The sequence below is a fragment of the Melanaphis sacchari genome, unplaced genomic scaffold (genome assembly GCF_002803265.2).
Source record: "Melanaphis sacchari strain LSU unplaced genomic scaffold, SCAv2.0 Contig4_pilon_pilon, whole genome shotgun sequence".
NCBI classification, from domain to species: domain Eukaryota; kingdom Metazoa; phylum Arthropoda; class Insecta; order Hemiptera; family Aphididae; genus Melanaphis; species Melanaphis sacchari.
This window is the reverse complement of record NW_020271335.1, coordinates 2,280,666-2,291,657: the sequence shown is the minus strand read 5'-3', so window position 1 is coordinate 2,291,657 and position 10,992 is coordinate 2,280,666. Positions and strand designations below refer to the sequence as shown.

General features: G+C 27.5%; 1 protein-coding gene across 1 annotated transcript; it reads right to left on the bottom strand.

The window, feature by feature from the left end:
• LOC112599146 (myophilin) lies at positions 1-8,993 on the bottom strand. Its single transcript, XM_025345923.1, has 4 exons — positions 8,691-8,993; positions 1,094-1,230; positions 495-699; positions 1-415 (listed from the first exon to the last, which is right to left on the bottom strand). The coding sequence occupies exons 1-4, from the start codon at positions 8,742-8,744 to the stop codon at positions 245-247; spliced, it is 567 nt and encodes a 188-aa protein (XP_025201708.1). The 5' UTR covers positions 8,745-8,993; the 3' UTR covers positions 1-244.
• Positions 8,994-10,992: the final 1,999 nt, after the last annotated feature.

Sequence of the window (10,992 nt, the reverse complement as noted above, 5' to 3'; positions counted from 1 at the left end):
GCCCAAAATGAAATTATTATAAATTGTTTGTGTAAGATACAATAATTAAGTTACACCTACGTAAATACGTAATAATACTGGTATTATGGAATGGTTATGACATAGGAGGAAGTTTAAAATATTACGCTGGAGTGTATAAGTATACTTGTTGGCTGTATATAAAATCTGAGAATTTTGGGAAATTCGGCATCAGTTTTGTATATAAATTTGGGCATGGAACATTGTGGAAAATAAGACGAGCCTTTTACATATGTCTTGTGTTTCCAAAATTAAGTCCACTTTGATTTGCTCCCTTGTTGGATCCATATTGCAGACTGATGATAGTTTGGCCGGCTTTAAGTTTGTCTTCGCTAAAGTTGCGAATGTTTTTCTCTGCTTCTTTCGGTCCAATACTTGGAGCACCGAATTGACCAGCCTATATATAAATTATACATATTATATAAACGGTACTTGTAAAAATAAATGTATTAATAATTAAAAACAATTAAATTTACCTTTCTACCCAATGACTGCAAGCAAATCACCACCGAGTTCAAGTTCTGACGTTCCCACAAATCTACAGATTGAAAGGTTTCTTGAGAAGGTACGCCGATGGATACAGCTACAGCCAAAAAGTTATTGATGTTTTCCATACACTTAAAAGCCATCGTACTAGTGTTCACTTTCTTAACGGATCCAGGAATTAGAGTGTTTACCAATCTACGGGAAATAAAAATATTACTCAAAGCTTACGTGGAAATTAAATAAAAAGGCAAGTAATAATAAAATAAACCTATATTTTGTATACAAATACGTATACAGGATTAAAGGAAAAGAAAACGGAAATATCTGTTTTATTGCTAGTAAGTAGTAATATTAATCATATTTTAGAATATTCCATACTCTGATTATATATACAGCACATTATTTTATAATAATGATTATTATATATATATTATGTAAATAATAGGTATATACAATATTAATCAAAATTAATGATTAATGTATAAACTAAAACAATATGAAAGTGACGAGAGATCTTTATGAACAATTCAAGGATATATTTTATCAGTTCGAAAGTAATATTTCATTTATTACGTAGAATATGACTCACTGGCATAATACTTGTCCGTCCTTAAGAACTTCAAAAAAGTTGTCTGGATCACCAGATGTGTTCAATGGCAAACCAGTGACGCTGCTTACCCACTCCAAACATTCTTGTGCTAGCTCTTCGCTGTATTTGCTGTTGATCTATATATATACAAATGTTTTAAAGGTTATTTCTTGAGGCATTGAACAAAATATAAAACATATTTTAAATGATTTTAATATTTTCCATTTTTCTTATGATTTTTGTTTTAATTCACAACTAGTTAATACTGATAGTAAATAGTACCAACTAAAAATATTCTAATACGCCTAACCTTTCAATTAGTTTTTATCTAAACTCAATAATTTCATCTATAAATAATAAAACTCAATAATGTTATACATAGAAATTCGTTATTTATTTCAAAAACTATAAATAATTTTTTACTATTTATAGCATTTCAACGCATAAAAATTTAAATTTTAAACGATTAGTTGGTTATAACTTATAACTTATAAGTATTTGAAGGATAGATCAGCGATTTTCAAACATTTTTGGTTCATGCGTTCTCAAAAATAAAAAATGTAATTGCACCTTTCTTGAATGAATGAAACAATATTGTTTGTTAGTGTATTCTGTATAATAGTACTATATTAGTACTTATAGTGTATAGGTGCAATATCAATATTTACATTCCCCCCCCCCCCTATTAAATGCTTACGCCACACAAATTGTGAGTCGCTGGATTAAACGAACAAAGTAAATTAGAATAGTGGCACTTTTCTACATAAAGTATGGATCTTCTAATTCGCTCATAAACAATTTTAAACGTTTATGATTAATTAATTACTCATTAAAAATTAAGTTACTAAGTATCAAAAACCTCCAAAAAAATAAAAAAAGTAGAAAATTAAAAAAATATTTATTATTTTTTAATGACTGAATGTTTTTAGTTTTAAAAATTTGTGTCTTATAGTTTATACTATAAAAACTATCCTGTATAAACGTATAATAGTACAATATTATAGTATATAAACATATTAAATGATTCTGGTTTAGTATATATTCACAGTTTATATATAGCAAAAAAGATACTATTTAAATTATACTTTTCATTTTGGTACTCGCTTGTAGAGTATAGGCCAACTATAAAACTATAAATTTATTAATATACATGCTTTATAAATTTTTATTTTATTTATTAAAACAAGCAATTAAAAATAACAATATAAGCAATATAATACAAATATATTTCATAATACTATTATTTAAACATCATAATATATTATAACAAATTATAAAAATTATATTATATTTTCTTTTATATATATATTTTTTTTGTAGTATTTTCAATGGAAATCATATTTTTTCAACATAACATTATATTTATTTATATTTTTGAGATTTCTTTAAAATTATTACTTGGATAATATTTGTACTTTGAAAATACTCGACAAACTATTTTGATTTTTGAATCATAAAAAAACCAAGATATAAATTACAAATTAATGCTATGAGTATCTACAAGAAAGTAAAATAGTAAAATAGCCAATAGACATAATTAAAATTAATATTATTTTTTTAAAAGTAATTCAACATTTGTTTCACTATTTTTAACAGCTGAATAAATAAAACATTAACGATTCATTTAATAATTTAAACAATTAAATAGGTTTATCTCCATATTATATTGCTTTTAACATTTTTGTATAATACTATTACAATTAACACATCGATATCAAGTATTTTCACTTAAGTATTTTGTTTATACTTATTCTTTTTAACTCCGGCTAATGGACAATATACTTAATATTCAAGTGCCCAATACATTTCTCGAGAATGTGCTGAACGTGGAATAATTAGTTGTTGATGTCATCGCTAAAATCAGCCAACAAAAACTCGTTCCTACTGTTTATTTTTTAAATTTCTAGTCATCAAGGTTTAAGAAGGAAGCACGTATATCTACGTTGGTACATTCATATGTGAAATCGTGAGTACACAACAATGGATATTTGAGAAATAATTATTCAAAACATTTAATAATACTTATATAATCTATCGTAACAATGCTATAATGCTATTAATTATTATTTTTAACATTTATATGACACGATTAATTAATCAATCTATAATATGCTATAATATAAAAACATATTATATGACTATGAAAATTGAACTATTTTATTTTAATTTAAAGTTTAATAGATTTTTTAATAGATATTTTAATAATAATGAAAAATTATAAGAATAATAGGTGTAGTTTATTTTAAATTAAAAAAGGACGAAATGTTTATACAAATAATTATTTAAGGTACGTCTTTGTATTATTTTTAGAAACTATCATTGATACTATAGACATATTAAGACGAGATAACTATTTAAAAATCATATTTCTAATCCTTATTACTGCCTCAAATTGTTACCACAATTTAGTCTCTACTGAGGGTTATTGCCCCTTTAAAATCGTTTGATAAACATATTAACATTCAAAATATATTCCTTTCAACTAATGGTTGCCTCTGGGCTGGAGGCAGAATTTAAGCCTAAATTTCCCAAAATAATTATTTTGCTTGATAAATTTTATGTGTGATAAACTGATAAGCAAAAACTAATAACTAATAAGACATTAAGGATTGTGTGTAATCGAAATATTTCCATAATTTACGACAAAATTAACTGTCATAAGAAAAGTATAAATTCTCTAAGTAGTTTCCAGTTATCTTTTCAAGGTAATTCTTTCTTGAGTAATTTAACGTATCTAAAAAAAGATATGAATTGATATTATAGTTATTATTACTTTTATTTTTTTTCTAAGCTTAGCATAAAGAGCATAATATACGGATTAAGACGGAAATCCATGTACAAAATATGTAATATACTACAGTTTTATAGTATGTCTTTAGTTTCTAGTTATCACGTAGATATTAATATACGTGTTTGAAGAAAATGGATGCCTTAGAATTTGTTGCACGAAATTTTTAAAAATCACATTCCCGCTCCTACCTCTTTTAAAATTATATTCCCTATTTTACCATTAGGTATATACATCAAACAAACTTTATCATTTAACTTTTGTTTATTTATATTTTATATATGGAATAACTAATAACTAATAAACAACCACTTAATTATTAAGACTAATTGTTTTAATAATAATAATAACTATTTAAAAGTATATATGTAGGTATTATGAAATAACTATATTCGTTAGGATTAAATTAAATTTTGTGTAGTTTAAAAACGAATGATTACATTTTAATCAGCACCCACTCCAATAAACAATATTAGTTCTAAAGTTCGAGTACTTTTTAAGTAGTGTTCTTGACTTCACAAATAATTATACAGATTAATTTATTTAGAAAAATAAATAATTTAAAAGATGGAATACATTGAAAATCGATAAAAATTGGTAATTTTAGCTTAGAGTCTGTATCTATTTAATTTAATTCATAAAGTAAAAACTCTGGTAAAAAGTTTATCTCGTATTCCCACACCTAGTCTTATCAGTCTTCACATATAATCACATAATTCCCGGCATTTAGTTTTCAAAAACCTATTGACCCATATATACAACACTTGATAGTAACGCAAACGAGCAAAAACCAATCGACCCACATTGGCCATATACGGTATCTTATTAGAAAAAGCGACACGGCCATATATAGAAGAAACACTAAGATGAATCATCGATTGATACATGAGGCCATCTGTTTGTACAATACATGTATTAGAATCAAGGATTTCGTCAAAAAAACCCTTTACACGTATAATTGGTTATAATAATTTAAAAATATTCAGCTAAATAAGGAATTGTATAAAATAAACTATATTAAATAGTTTAATTATATGTACTTAGAAAAATATTAATTAATATTATTATTTGAAGTGATGTTACACGAACCGAAACATTGTTAAAAACACAACTAATTGTTACACGAATAATTTATTTCAAAGAAAAATAATCATACGTTATAGAATATTCTGAAAATTGTTAAAATAATATATAAAATGATTATAATAATGGTTATGTTTTAGTTATTCCGGATATAACAATATGCATTAGTAACAGTATTATAGTATACAGGTTTATCTAAAAAAAACACTTAATAATAAAAACATTACTATTCACATGGAATGCTAAATGGTATGACGACATACACATGCGTCATGTATCGAAATCAAATATAATCATTTAATTTTTAGTGTTAACGTAAATTGCTCAACTAAGATACACAATTACAATTTGCAAAACTTATACTTATTTAAAAAAAAAACTTAATCGACTGAGACAAAATTATTATTATTTTTATCTTCATTGCATTTATTATAAACAGACTAATTAGATACAACCATGACGATCAACGTGAAACAAGGCAAATAAGTAGAGATGTAAATTACGCCTACACAATGACTTTTTAACTTTGGTATGTCGAGCCTGTCGAGGAGTTATTCTAAAAAGACGCGTTATCTTTGTGTTGGAAGGAAAAACCGGTTCAGTCTCAGCTACAAGCATAATAATATATGAGCGTAGGAGCAGTAGAATTATCTGAAAATACGATTTTAACCGACATTTTATCAGCAAGGTATGTCAGAAGTCACCTGAAGGTACCAATAAAAACTACCGTCTACAATATTGTATAATATAATATTATATAAAATATTATTAGACAATAAAGATTGGATAGACGTTTAAATATACTGTATTTAAATAATGTAATATTAATTTGTATTCATGGTTTAATGTCGGAGCTTATAAAAAGAAAATTACGTAATACAACGCAAGTGAATAATAATAATTAAAATAATAATAATGACTTATAAGTTATAACTAGGGCCCGGATTTTTATGTAAGTACATATTCTTCTTCTGTAATTCACCTAGAATAATTTTGATTAAAAATGCATAATATAAATTACATATTTCTGAATATTGCATAAACGTTGCATATTCTACAATATTAATTAAAATAGTAAAATTTGCTTTTCATTCGGGATAACTATTTGATGAAATACAGATTTTTTTAAAGTAATTTGTTCATGGACTACAAAGAATAGCTAAAGTCATAGAGAAATATATTAAAATGTCTATCTATTAATTTCATATACTAAAAGATATTTTTAAAAGCACCTTCACAAATAAGTTGTAAAAAGAAGAATTAAGGATAGATTTTAATATATCCAAATTTACGAATATTCTGTCAAAAAATCAGGATATTCTACATTGAAAAAAAAATCGATTCTATAATTAATGGTGAAGTAATAGAAAGTGGAAAAAATGAGGAACTATCAATTAAAGATATATTTGGTTTTAAGTATGCACCAATTGTATCTTGTGACGTGATAAGAAATTATTCTAATTACAAAAGTACGCTTCGATATAATCATAGAAGTTTTCAATTCGAAAACTTGAAATCAATTTTTATTACCCCATGCTGGTACTCGTCACATAATTTAATATAAATAGTGCAATACTTTGTCTTAAAAATAATTTATTCTGATTTTCTTTTAATAAACTTTTATTAGGTATACATATAATTAGATTAACTAATAATTTTACTTGGTAAACTAGTATTTTTTGTTATTATTAATTTGTAAAAAAAAAAAATTGTCTTATGTTTTTTGAATATTTATGATATGAATCTGAATATTTCATGGATTTATATCGCATATAAATCCAGGGTTTAGCTATAGTAATTATAACTCATAACTTGTAACAATAAATAGTAATTAATAATTAATAATTTATAAAGTTATAACGAATGCCGACAGTTTGAAACCGTTATTCGCGAGTACCGATGATATCAGTGACTTAGAACTATGTTAAAAAATATTTTGCCATTTTATTTTTGTTTTTTGACATACGTTTCTTGTTAGATATGTCTAGTTACAAACCACACTACACAGTACGTACAGCACTTGGTGAACTAATAGAATCGATCAACTTAACGATTATCGGCGTACAGGAATTTTAGTCCCATCGAATTTTTATTCGTCATCGCATCATAACAACATCTAGAATGTATCTAATTACTAATTAGTGATAAGTTATAATAAAGGTATTCTGAATCTAAAATAACGTATCTTGAATTGTTTTAAAAATATTATGTATAGAATAGGTGTAGTATTATGTGTTTTAATACTTAATGTATGGGCTTTGCGAAAGTTATATATCTATTATATAAAAGTAATCTGATTAGAATTTAGAACCGATCGAAAAACGAAAGTGTAAAATAAATTCTATTTTTGTAGTATACTTAATAGAAGATGCGAAATAATTCATTTAATTGGATTCAGTTTGGTTATCGGGTTACCGAAATGTTTATTTACGGGTTACGAGTTTATGACAAACAATGCCGTAATATAAAAGCAAAATTACTATAATACTATATGCGTATGGTATATAATAATACATGCACACTTATTTAATTTGATATAGTATTTATGTATACTACGTTATTTCGTGGAATATTTTTTTTGTCATCGTTTTCAATAATTAAAAACTTGCAACTACAAAATAATAATAAAATATAATGCATACACAAGCTAATTTACTCACAGCGATAGAATGTAAACACATTTAATTGGATTTACCCGGAACGAGCATGGACTTTAATTCTAGGTGCGTTTGACCTATATAATAATATAAGACATTTTTTTCATGCACAGCCCACAGGCGCCAACGAGTAGGAAAGAGGGAGACGTTGTATGACCAGCTCTTACCACAGGGGAATAACAATAATATTTATTAACAATCGATCTTCATGGATGCTAATATAATATATTTATTATTTAAATGCTTAATATAATATACATATTTACACCTATCTATCTCGTACCAACGAATTTAGAACCTTGGAATTTGGTATTGGTCGGAAAACAAAAAATTCGTCATACTGTTACGCGTTCTTTTGTTACACTGTTGAAATAAAACTTGACAACCTACCAACCTTGATTGTGATTTACAATAATAGATTTTGTTGGTAAAATAACGATCAATTGCACCATCAGCAATGGGGTTCCGCGAAACACGAGATGCGATGTCCTGTAGTTATTTTTACAGTAAATAAATATCCTGTTTCATGTATTGCAGTTGTTGCACTAGAAATGCAGAGATTATAATACGATAACGCATACACGAAAATCGCAAGCGATACAGACTCGAAAGTTATAGTACCCAGTTTGTAATATTTGTATGTTAATCGATTCAAATAGTGATTACAAACGTTACAGTCCTATTAATCATCATTCATCAGTCTCATCAAATACCATAATATTATTACGTGAACGGTGTGCTACGTAATGGACGGCACCTGTCAGAATCAAACAGATGCTCTAGAGCAGAGATGCACGGCGGTAACTTGAAATTAACGTTTATTACAAATTATAATATAGCAGCTGCACGCCTGCACATTATTATAGCCTACGCTGTATAAGGTCGGCACTTAATATCGTGATTAAACGCGCCACGAAACATCGACACGGTATGCATGTCGTGCATTCTTCAACTCGCGGAACGTAAACCATAGGTAGTAAAATATAATAATTATTATATACCAGCAAATAAGTGCAGCCGATAGTGATGTATAAGATGTTTAAAAAATAATAAGTTAACAATAACTCACTTTGCGTTGCGCTTCGGCGGCGAAACCAGACTTGGTTGCTCTGTTGTTAGCCATTTTTTGGAAAGATATGGTTTACGAGATATTGATATGGTACTGGGCGAAACAGTCGTCGACGACGAGTGTATCGGTTATTGTTTATTTATACACGCCCGTGATCGACGGTTATTAATACTATTATATTGTGCAGTAAACGGTGACTGGTACGATTGAAGTAGGAGCGTACGAGGTTCGAACAGGACTGGTCCAAGATAACGACTGATCGAACGATGGGCGACGGGCGTCGGCGGCGGGTTGTCGAGTGTAAACCAGACTGTTTCGTACGGTTTTATTACATACGTCGCGAGCCGAACCTTACCGACGGCGACGACGACGATGGTGGTGGCAGCGGCCAGCGGGGCGACGCATCGCACAGCAGCCGCCCGTACGAGATACGAGTGATACGAGTATACGACCATAACCGTATTATTATTATTTAATTATTATGGTTGTCTCCATAATAATATGTCTTGTGCTCTTGTTTATTGTGTTGGATTTTGTTAAATAAAATAAAATATACCCGTGATATTTACCTAAAGTCAAGTCGAAGTTCAGAAAATTATTTTTGTATTATTTTTATGTCGACATTCTTACGTTATTTCAATTTTTCCGCGATATACCGATATTCAAACATTTTTAAATTGTAATACCGGATCAAACTATCAGAAAGAAAATTTAAATAGTGAACTGACTTCTTCTAAGAGAACTCCTGCGTGTGTTGTTTCCGTTTTACAACGTTCAAACGTATAACATAGCAAATTCTGTTTACAAAATAATTCATTTTACTATGTTACTTTAAAATTGGAGTGAATTGACCTATTATAAAATTTAAAGATAAGATTATTAGGTATCTAGAGTATTTCTAAAGGTTCTAATGATATTTTGATTACGAAACAAGTTATGGCTATTTTAAGGCTGTATTTTTTTTATTAATTTAAAAAAAATTATAATTTGCTTTAAAATTAAAATTTTAATAATAGTCTCCGTAATATCCTAAATAATAATCTTAGATTTACATTTTATAGTAGGTCGATTCGTACTAGTTTTAAAAATAACAGAGTAAAACGGATTATTGCGAACGTAAAATTGATCATTTTCATTTACGAAGAGGACAACATATTACAGCGGCGGATCGCCTCCCCCATGGGCTTTTTATGTAAAAAATGGGTGGACAACTGGCGGGCCGCGAACCTTTTTTTATCAGTTCCTTGCTACATCAATTCACATTATAAATAAAATAAATACTAATTAAAATGCATATTTTGAATGAATTATTTTTTTTTGCTTTTTAAGTTCTGGCTTGCTAGATTTTAATTTTCTAAAAATTGGTCCTCTAGTTTACCAATTCACTCCCTCCTTAAATGAGCTTCAGATCCGCCACTACAACATAATGTGGGTATGAAATATTGAATTATATAAATAATATCTTGTAGTTAAAGCTTTTTTTAACAAATATTTATAAGAAAAAAATAAATGTGTAATGATACAGTAATAAAAATGACGATAATGATAATAATAGTTATAATAATATACACTTACAGATTTTTTTTTCATTCATGTTACCAATTATAACTATTATAAATTAGTATTTTAATGAATGATTTATGTAGTATAATAGTATAGATACAAAACATTTTCGTTGTTTCTGGCTAACGCTATTATAGAACTTTATGAGTAGGTATAGTTGGTTTTTGGTCCAGAATAAAAAATAAATCAAATTTAGCCAATTTAGGTCGTTCATCGAAAAAAAAAACTTTAAAATAATGCTGTTGTTTAATGGTCAAAAAGCAACGTTAGGGAGACAGCTATATAGAATAAAATTTATATGCAGAAACATTATTTATACATTAAATCAGAAAAACAAAAAATATTATTTATCCACATGTGTTACACTAAATATTAGTACCTATTAGGCAACCAAATTTAACACTGATGCGTTTTGTACGGATAATGAAGTGCACGGGAATATGACCGATATGAGGAATGTGTGTGTGTTTGTGTGTGTATGTGTATGCATATACAATTTTATATCGTATACATAGACATTATACATGTATTGATATGTAGTCATACAATTTTTTTAAAACGCACGGTATCTAGTAAACGATAATAAAATTATACGTTTCACTGAGTGTAACTATTTAGTAAGTTTGTAACGCCTTTTACGATGATGCGATTTTGCGATCTCATCGTCCTATCTCTCGTTATTACTTATATCGTACATAGCTAGCGTACGTGCCAAGGATTAATCGTTATTGTTCAATCA

What these genes read in the sequence shown, in the direction of transcription:
- LOC112599146 (XM_025345923.1), bottom strand. Translation starts at nt 8,744, where the DNA reads ATGGCTAACAACAGAGCAACCAAGTCTGGTTTCGCCGCCGAAGCGCAA. An exon ending in CCGCCGAAGCGCAACGCAAA is followed by an intron (nt 1,231 to 8,690) that starts GTGAGTTATTGT and finishes GTATATATATAG; the next exon opens with ATCAACAGCAAATACAGCGA. An exon ending in TGCAGTCATTGGGTAGAAAG is followed by an intron (nt 416 to 494) that starts GTAAATTTAATT and finishes ATTTATATATAG; the next exon opens with GCTGGTCAATTCGGTGCTCC.